The 14,203-nt window shown below is 35.1% G+C and overlaps 1 protein-coding gene across 5 annotated transcripts in view; it reads left to right on the top strand.

The window, feature by feature from the left end:
- Nucleotides 1-12,919, top strand: part of TMEM65 (transmembrane protein 65) — a 53,370-nt gene extending 40,451 nt beyond the window's left edge. For 4 of the 5 annotated variants that reach the window (XM_053896482.1, XM_019459900.2, XM_019459901.2 and 1 more), the window contains 3 exons: nt 916-958; nt 3,015-3,120; nt 10,222-12,919. In XM_053896482.1, the coding sequence (XP_053752457.1) occupies nt 916-958; nt 3,015-3,120; nt 10,222-10,323 (251 nt within the window). In that variant the 3' untranslated portion in view covers nt 10,324-12,919. The remainder of the gene's footprint in view (nt 1-915; nt 959-3,014; nt 3,121-10,221) is intronic. The other variant, XM_053896483.1, reaches the window with a different exon arrangement.
- Nucleotides 12,920-14,203: the final 1,284 nt, after the last annotated feature.

The raw sequence follows: 14,203 nt of genomic DNA, 5'->3' as shown, positions 1-14,203 counted from the left end.
TTTTAGGTACTTTATGTTAGCTAATGGGTAATAGTGCTGTACTGACTATGTTAAAATAAGTTTTTCTCTTTTTTAAAAGTTTTTTGAAAAATGTTTTTTAATTTTTGAAAGAGCGAGTGAGCACGAGTGGGGGAGGGGCAGAGAAGGAGACAGAGGATCCAAAGCAGGCTCCAAGCTGTGAACACAGAGCCTGATGTGGGTCTCGATCTCACGAACTCTGAGATCATGACCTGAGCTGAAATCAAGTCTCCCACCTAACCAGTTGAGCCACCCAGGTGCCCCAATAAGTTTTTCTCTTAATTCAGTGTTATCCTAAAACCTTTTTACCCTTATTTCTACTGTTATTTATTTTTAAGGGTAGAAAAATCAAAGAAGGAAATACAAGTTTAAAAATCTAATTTGGTTCTATTACCTTCTTTCCCTCAGTTACTGCTCTATTTTTTATGATGGTGAAATTTGGGAATGGTTCAGTGGTGTGTTTATTATGTGGAAAAGTATGAAGTAGATGAGTTAATAAAAGAGACATTTCTTCTCTATATGATTTTCTTGAATTTCAGACCTATGCATAAAACTTTTACTCTAACTTCCAAATATCCAAATTTCCTTAAATATAAGGAAAGATAAAACTACAAAATATTGTATGGGTATTGACACCAGAATGGAAACCGGCTGCCACAACAGAAAAAAACCCACTACTTGATGGAAGTACAGCACTGTAATCTCGAAAGACTTGTGTTCTATTTTGAAATCTTGACTCAGAGCTATCCAGTGAGTTACTTTGGATATAGTTGTTGTGGTTTCAGAAGCTGTGATAACTCTTCCAGATCAGTGCTTTACTGATGAGACAGTGATGTATTATAAGGATTTTTCTGATTTCCAGATGACAATTCACTTATCCACTTCTCAATTTTTTAGCTGCTGCTTTGGGAAATCTTGTGTCAGATTTAGCTGGACTTGGGTAGGTCCATTTATTCATTCATTTGTGCATGTGTGTACTGACCTTGCTCTCTTTCTCTTCTCCATTCTTTAATTGAGAAGAATTAAGAAATGGGATATTTATTGGGTGTGTTTTCAAACTAACGTTTTAAATTTATTTTTTCTAAATGAGTGGTGCTAAATCTTTGGTGTACATCAAATATGAATGCCTGGGTTGCATTTCAGAATTAGGGACCTGAAATTTGTGTTTAAAATCCTTTCAAGAGATTGATACATGCAAAAAAGTTTTCTAAGATGACCACAATGTAAGCAGAGTTTAATTTTCATTTACTGAGGTATTTATATGTCTTTTATAGACATTTCCAAGGCGAGGCAGGATTAATAGCAAGAATCCCCATCATTATTTCACCCCACCCTTCTCCCACTAAGCCCAAAGATAAAAGATACGGCTCAAATGTGAGGATACTGACTGGGCATGTTTTCCGGAGAGAGGAACTTTCAAAAGGCATAATGGCTGGAGCATATGTGGGAATGGCCAGAGCATTACAGGGTTTAGCCAGTTTTCGCTCCCTTTATTTCATGTGGCAGGAATGATGAAACAAAGTGAGGATGTCTACTTAGAAAAGGCCAGCTTTTCCTCTTTCTCTCTTTACATTCTCTCTTCTGAGCAACACGTGGCCTGGGCTTCCTCTTGAGCTTGAGGAAGCCTGGAAATTATAAATTAGACTAAGGTGATATTAACTACTGTGATAAAGATACTCTCTTTTGCCCAGTCTTTGGCTCTATTTCTTCCTTTCTTCATGTATTAGAGTGGTCAGTTTTGAGATTTGGATTTGGGTCTAGTGGTAGTCTACTTAGCCCTATAATCTCAGAAAAGGCAGCTTCATAAGTGACCTGACCCTGTCTATTAGATTTCTGTACTGGAGTTTGGGGCCAAAGCTACTGTTAAACACAAAGTTTCTTTGCTTCTGGGCCAAGGCAGAAATTTTATATTCCTGGGATTTGTGACATTAATTTATAATTATATCACCCCTTACACGTTCCACTTCTCCATTTCCAACATTAATGTTAAAAATGGTAATATTAGGGGCACCTGGGTGGCTCAGTCGGCTAAGCCTCCGACTTCGGCTCAGGTCACGATCTCACTATCCGGGGGTTCGAGCCCCGCATTGGGCTCTGTGCTGACGGCTCAGAGCCTGGAGCCTGTTTCAGATTCTGTGTCTCCCTCTCTCTGACCCTCCCCCATTCATGCTCTGTCTCTCTCTGTCTCAAAAATAAATAAACGTTAAAAAAAAAAAAATTAAAAAAAAATAATAAAAAAATAAAAATGGTAATATTAGAATTTAAAGCCGTTTAATTTTAGATTGCATCATGAAACAGTTCTTTTTGATTAGAGATAAAGATTTTGTTGGGAGTCTTTATATTTAAGAACTATTTCTCCTCTGCCTTTAAAAAATATCATTAAATAACAGATACTACATTTTATTGATTCTTAGATATACAGATTAAGTTTTTTTTAGAACTTAATATATCTGCTCTTGGGATCCATCTTATAATTGATGTATGCATAGATTAGTTGGCAATTCTTTTTTTATTACAGTTCATAAAGTAAGTTTGTATCTGATAAATACTTGAGATGGCCTTGAAAATTCAAGTATATCAATCTTAGTATATCAATCTGATAAATTTTGGAAATTTTTGCTTTCTGGTGACAGTTATTAATTTATATCATATGTTAAAGTGCTTTGCTTTGAATTTGGAATAAGCGCGTAACTGTTAATTGCTGCAAAAAATTTTTATATACTTTGAATTGGTCTTTTTAAAGTAATTGTGGAGAATAATTGCTCTAAGGCAACGTGTTTACCTGTGTATCGAATATATTAATACTAAATATTTTTAAGTTGGATATATTTATGCACAATAAAAATGGAAGTTGTAAAAAACATTTACACCATTTCTGGAGTGCCAGTTACAGGTGTGAAATTATTTGTTTCCTTTTGTAGTAACTAGTTCATTATCTTGAGAACATTTGTGTGTCTCTTTAAAAACTTATATTCTGTCCTTCTGTTTTTTTAAAGACTTGCAGGCTACGTTGAAGCTTTGGCTTCCAGATTAGGCTTGTCAATTCCTGATCTTACACCAAAACAAGTGGACATGTGGCAAACACGTGTTAGTACACATTTTGTAAGTACTTTATATGGTTTATGATCATGAATTCAGGTAGCCAGACCAAGACACTGGATAGTTCAGTCCTCTGAGAAATTTGAGACCAAATTTATTTGAGGGGAGTTTTTTTGTTTTTTTGTTTGTTTGCTTGTTTTGAGTGGAGTTTTTAACACAAATTGTGTAAGCCTTGGCAGTTTTCAGAGAACGGTAATTTTGTATTGACTCTTTATTTTTTATAGTGTAACTGACTTTTGAAGTATTCTTTATATGATTCAGGTAATGTTAAGGAATATCTGTCATGTGCTAGAAACTGAAGGATATAAAATGAATATAAACTAGTTATTTTTACGAATTGTTTAGGTGTAACATGTAAACAAACTATAATGTGGTGTGACATATGCAATTATAGAATTATGCACTAGAAATAGCATTAAGTAAGAATATTTTGTGGGGAGGAATTTCTTTTGGTGGGAATATTTCTTGGCAATTATTGGATCTAAGCTGATTTTTGAATTATTGATGAGACATTAGAGAATTCCAAATACATTGACTAGCAAGTAGAAAGGCATGATAAAAACAGGGTATGTTCAGAGAAAGTAAGAAATTAGGCATTGCTGGACTATAATATGTAGTAGTTGAGGATAGAAGCAGCAGTAGAAAAACAGTATTGGAGAAGTAAAATGGATCAGACAGGAAAGACATTGTATAAGCTATGCTGAGGAGCTTGAATCTCATACCTAGCTGATGGAGTACTAGTGAAGATTTTTTTTTTTTTTTTTTAATTTTTTTTTTTAACGTTTATTTATTTTGGAGACAGAGAGAGACAGAGCATGAACGGGGGAGGGTCAGAGAGAGGGAGACACAGAATCTGAAACAGGCTCCAGGCTCTGAGCTGTCAGCACAGAGCCCGACGCGGGGCTCGAACTCACCGACCGCGAGATCATGACCTGAGCCGAAGCCAGCCGCTTAACCGACTGAGCCACCCAGGCGCCCCGACTAGTGAAGAATTTTAAGTAGGAAGGAAACTGGATGGATCACAATGCTACTAATTAAGTCAAGAAGAAAAGGAGGAAGAACAAGTTAGTAAGGGAAGGTACTGAGTTCTGTTTTCAATAAGTTGAATTTGAGACTAATAGGACATTGAAGTGGTAATACTGAGTAGGCATTTAGATTAAAAGTGAAGAGTTGGAGAGATCTGAATTAGAGATGATGAGTATTATCAGTCATTTATTCAACAAATATTTATTGTTTACCTACTATATGTCCAATACATATGTAGGAGTTTTGAATATATTGGTTAACAAAACAAGGTCTTTTTTTCTGGTAGATCTTACATTCTAGCAGTGGAAAGAAGACAATTAAAACAATCTGACAAAATGTTTAATGTGTTAGAAGTCTGCAAATGTTACAGGAATTAAAGAAAAAAAGCAGAGCAGGATTAAGAGGTTGGGAGTGCTGAGATGGAGACAGATTGCAGGATTAGATAGGAGGGTTACTGTAGGCCACACTGAAAAGGTGATAGTTAAAACCATGGGGGAAAGTGAGATTAGACAGGGCACTGGTTCCCCCCAGGTGTGATGCCAGGGCCAACAGGATCAACATTACCTGGAAACTTGTTAGAAATGCATATCTCAACCTCCTCCTTAGACCTATTTCTGTAAAAAAATCATGTGTGTGTCTATATCCTGCAATTCGTAAATAAATGGAAGTGAGACTAGCTGGCTAATGTCGGCCAGCGTTGTTGAGGAATCAGGATATTCTAACATTCTAGCAGCTTGGCTTAACATTTTAGCAGTACAGTTGGGATCAAAAGAAGATTATTTTCCTGGGGTTTCTTCTCATGTAATTGGTAATTCTGTTTTCTTTCTGTATTACAAGCAGGTCCATTCCCCTCTTCTATTATAAAAGCACCTTAGTTATTAAACTAGCATTTATAAATACATTTTGTGTGTTTGTATATTTTGCTAAATCTTCCACCAGTATATGAAGTGATTCTGTCCCTTAGTTGTTGACTCTGCTTATTTTCTGTTAGGGTCAAATCTACTCTGTAACATAACATTTGGTTAACAAACAGCCTGAAGTAATTTAAGTTAGTGATCAGTAATTCATTCATGACATAAGCTAACTCTGAAATTTACCCGTAATACAATATATGCAAATACACATGCAGGGTCCTGTTGATACAGGTTGTGTTTTAAAACCTCATTTATGATTTGGCTGTTTGAAACTCAGAAAATATTTTCTTGCAGAACCATATTACAGATGTACTCAAGTTCTTGGGTTAGTTCCAGTGTAGTTAATTATAGGGCCTAGACTATCATAAGCCCTGATAACTTAACTTTTCTTTTCTTTTCTTTTCTTCTCATGTTTATTTATATTTGAGAGAGAAAGACAGAGCACGAGTAGGGGAGGGGCAGAGAAAGAGGGAGACACAGAATCCGAAGCAGACTCCAGGCTCTGAGCTGTCAGCACAGGGCCTGACATGGGGCTCAAACTCACAGACCGCAAGTTCATGACCTGAGCTGACATCATGACCTGAGCTGACGGTTGAGCTGACTCAACCGACTGAGCCACCCAGGTGCCTCATTAACTGATTTTTCAGTGGAAAAATGTTGACTGAATCATGGAGCCAGAAAAGGACATCTCACTTCTTTCCTCCCTCTCTGCCCTGTTGACTTTACACGCCATTGAGATGATTGGGTTGGAACTCATTAACTGGCAATCCTAAAGTGAGTGGGGAGGAAAGGCTTGAGTTCCACAGACAATATATTGTAACAGGCATTCTAACAAATGGGTGGAAAGTGGACATGGAGCCTGTTGCCGTGGTCACTTCATGTATATGGGGAAGTCAGGAATCTAAAATAAAATATATTCTATGCGTATATAAATAAATATAAATGAATACAAACTTGAAGGTCAAAATAAGGGTCTAGGATTAACTTTTTCAGCATCAGGAACGAAGAAAATTTCTGCTTATTAAAACTCTGTAGAACCGATACTTTTCTAAGTGGGGTGCTATGAAAGTGATAAACCTATTAATACAAAGCATGGACATACCACCACCACTATCACTACCCCCACCAACAAAACCCAAAAATAATAGACTTGAAAATTTTTATGCAAGCTGTTGTCAAAACATTAGTGGCTACTCTTGAAATTTATTAGAAAAACTGTAGGGTCTGATAGATAAATTGACATTGTTTGGGAAAATGTGTTTTATTTTAGTCAAGACTTTGGATTGGGTAGCTATCATATACCTGTAATGTTTGATAGAACTTAGTTTATTTCTTTGCTTTTCTGTGTATAACTAACTGGAAGTTCCTAGAAGAGAGAGACAGACTGCATCTAATTAGTCTTTGTCTCATTGGTATCTAGCACAGAATTTGGCACAGAATAGATTCTCAATAAATGTTTGTATGAAGAAATGAAACTTAATTGAAAAGTATTTAACCTTGATGGTCATTGTAGAAATGCAAATTTTAAAAATTATTTACAAAAATAAAAATTTTAGATGTTCAGAATGTGGGTATGGTTGTAGAAAAATTGATGTGTGTATATACATACACAGTTGATCCTTGAACACCACAGGGGTTAGGGGTCCCAACTCCCTGTGCAGTTGAAAATCCATGTATAACTTTCAACTTCCAAAAACGTAACTACTAATAGTTTACTATTAACTAGAGGCCTTACCAGTAACATATATGGTCAATTAACACACATTTTGTGTATTATATACTGTATCCTTACAATAATGTAAGCTGAGAAAAAAATGTTGCTAAGAAAATCATGAGGAAGAGAAAGTGCATTTACAGTACTGTGTTGTAAAAACCCGCATATAAATAGACCCATACAGTTCAAACCAGTGTCTTTCAAGTGTCAACTGTATTTCAACTGGTATATATGAATTTGCAGTCAATTTTGCCCACAATAGACAGCATGGCATTCATTACCCTATGAATATGCACAAGTATTCATACTGTTTGATTTTAAATAAACCATTAGGGAAGAACTATAGACAGAAATGTTTATTGTAATATCACTTATAATGGTGAAAAAATAGCAGTGATTTTTAATGGTGTAAGGAGAGCTTTAAGCAAGCAGATTGTGGGCTATCAGTTTAGGGGAATTTAAAAGTTTTTATATTAAGATTATGAAACACTTTGGAAAAGAGCTCATATAACATGTGTGGCTGTTAGGGGAGGGGTGGGGCAGAACACAAAGGTACGTTTCCATAATGGTTAGACCTACATATAATTAGGTATACATGGGGATAAATATGGAAAAGGAATATATACAAAAAGGAGCACATTCAAATCTATTGAGAGTATTTGGTGAGGTTTTTTTTCCCTATTTTCTTCCTATCTTCAGACATGAAAATATATGTATGATTTCTAAAAAGTGTTTTTATACTTGAATATTTCTTTGGTGATATTTCGTGGCCATTTAAAAAACTTCCTAGTTGCATTCAACTTCAAATATTACTTGTTCTAGAACCTTTTTGTAGCTTATTATTTTTAATTGAAGTGTAGTTGACATATTATATTAATTTCAGGTGTACAACATAGTGATTCAACAATTATGTATATTACAAAACAAGAAGTATAGTTACCATTTGTCACTATACAAAGTTACTATAATATTTTTTACTATGTGCTGTATATTTTTACTATGTGTTGTACTTTGCTTCCTCATGACTTATTTATTTTATCATTAGAAACTGTACCTCTTATTGCCCTTTACCTATTTCACCTATCCCCCCACCTCCTTCTCTCTGGCAACCACCACTTTGTATTCTGTATTTATGAGTCTATTTCTGTTTTTTGTTTTGTTTTGCTTTTTAGATTCCATGTGTAAGTGAAATTGTAGGTTACTAGTCTTTTTCTGTCTGACTTATTTCATTTAGCATAATACCCTCTAGATCCATCTGCATTGTCGCGAATGGCAAGATTTCATTCTTTTTTATGAGTGACACTACATTGTGTATATTTGTGCACATGTGTACATACACATATGCTAGTATACAAATGCATGTACATGTACACATATACGTGTATGTATACATATGTATCCACATGCATGTAGGTATGTTTGTGTATGCATTCACACACACACACACACACACACACACACACACACACACACGCTACATCTTCTTTATCCATTCATCTATCAGTGGACACTCAGGTTACTTCCGTATCTTGGCCATTGTAAATAATGCTGCACTAAACATAGAGGTGGGTATATGTTTTCCAATTCATGTTTTTATTTTCTTTGGATAAATACCCAGCAGTGGAATTGTGGATCACATGGTATTTTTATTTTTAATTATCTGAGGAAGTTTCATTGTGTTTTCCATCGTGGCTGCACCAATTTACATTCCCACTGACAGAGCACAAGGGTTCCTTGTCTCCACATCCTCACCAATATTTGTTACTTACTGTTTTGTTTTGTTTTTTAATTTTCAGTGTAATTAACATACAGTGCCATATTAGTTTCAGGTGTACAATGTAGTGATGCAACAATTCTATACATTACTCCGTGCTCATCCCCTTCACCTATTTCACCCATCCCCCGCCCACCTCCCCTCTGGTAACCATCTGTTTGTTCTCTAGAGTTAAGAGTCTATTTTAAGGTTTGTCTCTTTTTCCCCCTTTGTTTGTTTGTTTTGTTATATTTCACGTATGAGTGAAATCATATGGTATTTGTCTTTCTCTGACATTTTGCTTAGCATTATACTCTCTAGCTCCATCCATGTTGTTGCAAATAGCAAGATTTCATCCTTTTTATGGCTGAATGATACACACACACACACACACACACACATACATATATACACACTACATCTTCTTTATCCATTCATCTATCAGTGGACACTTGGGCTGCTTCCATAGTTTCGCTATTATAAATAATGTTGCATTAAACTTAGGGGTGCATATATTCTTTCAAATTAGTGTTTTTGCATTCTTTGGGTAAATACCTAGTAGTGTGATTACTGGATCATATGATAGTTCTGTTTTTAATTTTTCGAGGAACCTCCATACTTTTTTCCAGAGTGGCTGCACTAGTTTGCATTCCTACAGAAGTGCAGGAGGGTTCCTTTTTCTCCACATCTTTATCAATGCTTGTTTCTGGTGGTTTTGATTTCAGCCATTCTGGCAGTTGTGAGATGATATCTCATTGTGGTTTTGATTTGCGTTTCCCTGATGATTAGTAGTATTGAGCAGCTTTTCACGTGTCAGCCATCTGTATGTCTTCTTTGGAGAATTGTCTATTCCGGGTCCTTTGCCCATTTTTAAATCATTTTGGGTTTTTTGGTGTTAGGTTGTAGTTCTTTATATATTTTGAATATTAACCCCTTATCGGTTATATCATTTGTAGATATTTTCTCCCATTCAGTAGATTGTTTTCCCATTTGTTGATGGTTTCTTTTGCTGTGCAAAATCTTCTTAGTTTGAAGTAGTTTCTAATTGTATATTTTTCTGTTTGTTTTTTCTTGTCTGAGGAGACAGATCCAGAAAAATGTTGCTGAGACTGATGTCCAGGAGATTTCTGCCTGTGTTTTCTTTTAGGATTTTTATGGTTTCAGGTCTCACACTTAGGTCTTTAATCCACTTTGAGTTTATTTTTGTGTATGGTGTAAGAAATTGATCCAGTTTCTTTCTTTTGCATGCAGCTGACCAGCTTTCCCGGCACCATTTATGAGACCGTCTTTTCCCCATTGTGTATTCTTACCTCCTTTGTCATATGTGGCTTACTTTTTAAAAAATGTTTATTTATTTTGAGAGAAAGCATAAGCGAGGGACAGGCAGAGAGAGAGGGGGGGAAGAGAGAATTCCCCAGCAGGCTCCAGCTGTCAGCGCAGAGCCCGGTGTGGGGCTTGATCTTATGAACCTCAAGATCATGACCTGAGCTGAAATCAAGTCAGATGCTCAACTGACAGAGTCACCCAGGCGCCCCATATGTTGCTTATTTTTATATTTAAGTTATTGTGGTCAAAAGAAATGCAATTACAGTTGAATTTTATAATACATAGTAATTGTTTATCATAGATACTTAGGCAAGGATTCTTCTTTTAGGGATAAAATAACTTTCAAAAAATGTTTTCTTTTGTTTCCTTAGGGCAAAGCTGTTGGGGTGACTATTGGCTGCATTCTAGGAATGTTTCCTTTGCTTTTCTTTGGAGGAGGTGAAGAAGATGAAAAACTGGAAAAGAAAAATTAACTCTCTTAGAATATCTATAAAAAGATGTAAACTAATGTACCTCAATTACTAAATATGCTGTCACAACATTTAGGAATTAAGACAATAACAGTGTATAGATATGGGATCAAATAATTCAGCATGTATTATGGAAAACACTAACTTATTGTGGCTTGGTTTTCTTAGGACATCTTTTTAAAAAAAAATGTTCAGTATCATTTTGTGTAAATTGTTGAAATGCTTTTTCATCAGTAGCAGTCAACATTTTACCTTTTTCTTTACATATCAAAATATCATTTAAGTATCAGTCGTTGGTGTACTGTACTCAGTTGGGGTTTGCCTATTTGTTATTTCATGTGTGTGCATGCACGAAAGGGTCTTCTGTTGTGGCTGTTGTTCTCTAGTTACAATTCAGCCTTGAGACTTTTTTCCAAATTATGGACGGTATTTAATATAAGTTAAAGGTTTTTCTTTTTACTCTATTTGGCAACATCAATTTTGTACTGTTTTACAGTAAACACTTAGAATCATATAATTTCAGTCACCTTTTTAACTCATTCTACTCAAGATAGACCACACTTCAAGCATTTTAAGTATCTGTTGCTCATTTCAGTTTTCTGACCTCACTGTCTCAAGAGGTTAATCAGAATGAGTAATTATGTGGTGTCCCTACTACATAAAACCACAAATGTTAATAAGTGTATTTTCAGTTGATTTTTTAACCTTTAATTTCTCAATTTTGAATTATTACCTGGTGGTTTCTAACTCCTTAGGGGAAGAAAATGATTATTTTAAGGTCTTCAAATAAATGAGGAGTATGGAATTAGGGTAAAATAAGGGGTTTGACATGACACTTGGAAATTAAGAGGCTAAAACATCTTTTTAGAGAAGAAGAAAATGGGAACTGTCGAGAAGGCTTATGGTATAAGCGGTAAAGTTGTGGTGTTTAGAGGGTTAATGAGATACAAATTATATTGTTTGGGATGGATTTCTTTTCCCCCAAAGTGTCTCCTCATCTGATTTGAATGAATCTGAGTACCCCATACTCATAATCCTGATGTCTTGTCTCATTTAGTGAATTTTATTTTGTGATAACTCACTTTGAGCTAAAAACTACATATTTTATATTTTGCCTTTTTTTGCTATGAATAGTCTAGTAGTCAAAAGTTATGCGAGGAGAAATCTTTGTTTTTTGTCTTTTTTCTTCTTTTGTGATGTTCAAATAATATTCTAGGTTGAAATTACTTATGTTCAGCCTTCTATATCTGACATACATAGTATAACTATATATGAATCATAAATTTTAATTTTATGAACCTTTAAGTTTGTTAGCATATGGTCTGTAACACCATATGCTAAAAAATTACTCTTAACTTGTTAAGAGTAAACACATCATGGAAGAGAAAAACTGAAGTTAAAATTACTGTTTGGGCCACTGAAATTATTTATATTGCTAAATAGATACAAATGAGGGGAAACTTCTAAGATGGCTGTATTTACAGCTACCTTATTTTGAAGTTTTATTTGCACATGATTACTTTGACCTCTTATTTTCAGAGGGGCTGCTTTTTCCCACAAAGCAGTTTGTCATAAATTATGCTCTGTGAATTTCAAAATAATTTAAAGGTGTCCTTCAATCATAGGTTTTGAGGGAAAAGAAGAAAATAAATCATATAATGTAAAAATATATAACATTCTTATTATGTACAAATAATACAACTGTCTCATTTGATCAAATTAGAATTACGAAAGTTGACTCCTTAAACAGAATTGTGGTTTTACCTTCCACCTAGTACTACACACACCCCAAAAAGAATTTCTTTATTACTTCAGCTGATAGGATTTAAGTGCTTATTTAAACAGTTTTTTTTTTGGGGGGGGGGGGGTAAACGTTTAAGTGCTTTTGTTCCTAACTTGTATATTGCCAGTCCTTTCTGTTTTCTAAAAAGTATTTTATTGTGGTGCTTAAATTTTCTTCTTATTAATTAAATCTCATATCCAGAAACCTTGCCTGTGAGTATAGAAAGGGCTTTTAATTATTGGTTTCCACTCTTTGCTCTTGGAAGTAGTCCTACAGAAGCTTTCAGCTTAGCTGAATGTCTGCAGAATTATTTAAGGTGTCAAAACATAGTATATATAGCCTTCATGTTGAAAGATCTTTTAATTTATGGACATAATAAACATTCGAATCATTCAGATAATTAGTTTTCAAAAAATGGAGCCCTTTGTCCTTAACTTAAGTTCACATCTTTTCAAGATCTTATTCTACCTGAGTATTGGTGCTTTGCACAACGTGACTTCTGAAAAATGGTTCCCTTTAAGATAATGACGTCATAAAATCATTGTTTCATGGTACTTGTCACAAATAACCTTATTTGAGATTGAAACTGGAATCTTATTTCTCATATTAGCTATTTCTTTGTTGGAAGCACCATACCTATACTTAAATGGAACATGAGCTACTTTAGTACTGTTTGTTTGAAAATCATGTTGTCTGTGTATTACGATTTATTGACTTGTTGATGCATGTAAATTGGGTGCATTTTGTTGCCACTGTATGTTAAATGGAGACCAATGTTTTTACAAAGGAATTGAACAAAAAATATCTTTTAAGAAATTTGGAATGTGGTTTTGATTTTGAAATTTGATTTTCTTCCTAATCTCTGAGGGAGGGCCCTGGTTAATCTGTCACTAAAGAAAATAGGTTTAATAAGTGCAGATTTTTTTTTTTTTACATGGTTATAGCAGTGTCACTGACACAGTGAAATGAAACTATTTACTGCCTCACTGAAATCCATACTGGAGATCCACTACAGATTATGAGAGAAGAATGATCCTATATTGAGACAATTTGACCTTTAATAGGATGTCAAAAATAGCACTAGAGAGATCAGCATAGATCACACTGATGGGTCTTTACAGCAGAGATATCCAAGCCTTCTGTATAGTAAGGCTTCATTTATCCTTTTCTGTAGGAGGTGAATTCTGAAGGTGATGGAGGTTTATCTTTCACACGGAAAGTTTGTGTGAACAATTTTGAAGTAAATCTTCTTAATTTTAGAATTATATTTTCTTCTCTTCTTAAAAGAATGTATGAAATGTAATGTCACCCTTTCCTTAGTGGCTATGCGTGACCCCCATGGACATTATTGTGCTGTAATGCAGTGCCTCAGGAAGACTTCCATTTTCCTCCCATCCTTTTCTTGCTCTCACTTTTGGCAACTGCCTTGTCTCTCTAAGCTGCCACTTCTCATCTGTGTGGACTTGGCACCTAGATAGACAGTCTTAGGCTATGAAACCTGAGTAAGATGATGATAATAATGTCAGCTCCCTTTTACTAAGCACTTACTTGCTGCCTTGTAAGGATTTTAACACACTTTATCACATTTAATCACTTTAATAATGATGTTAAGTTGGTGCTATTATGATCCTTATGTTATATCGGGTAAATTTTATGTGGAGAGGTTTATTTGCCCACGAGGTCACTACTAATAAGTGGACTAGAATCCAACTTTGTCCAAGTTCAGAGCCTGTGTTCTTAGTTACTGTGCAATAGGGCATCAGTTGTATGGACTTTGTAACATCTCTTCTCTGCTTAGGTTCCTTTTTTACCTCCAGATTCATGGAGTCATTTTCTTACCTATAATCTCAAGGTTCATTGAAGAAATTCTGTCTTTTGGGGTGCATACTGTGTGCTCAGAACTATTCAAGGAACTGAGCAAACAGCCGGAACATCATCGTCCTCATGAAGTTTATTCTGGGGGGTGGGAGGGGGAGGACATCGGTGGGGAAAATACACACTGAAGTATGTTTTACGTCAGACAGTGGTAAGTTCTAGACATAAATGAAACAAAGCAAGGAGCATGGAAAGTATTGGTGATCATATCTAGGGGGTATTTTT

Source organism: Panthera pardus, unplaced genomic scaffold (genome assembly GCF_024362965.1).
Source record: "Panthera pardus isolate Hobbes unplaced genomic scaffold, ASM2436296v1 HiC_scaffold_7, whole genome shotgun sequence".
NCBI lineage: Eukaryota > Metazoa > Chordata > Mammalia > Carnivora > Felidae > Panthera > Panthera pardus.
This window is presented reverse-complemented; position numbering and strand designations above follow the sequence as displayed.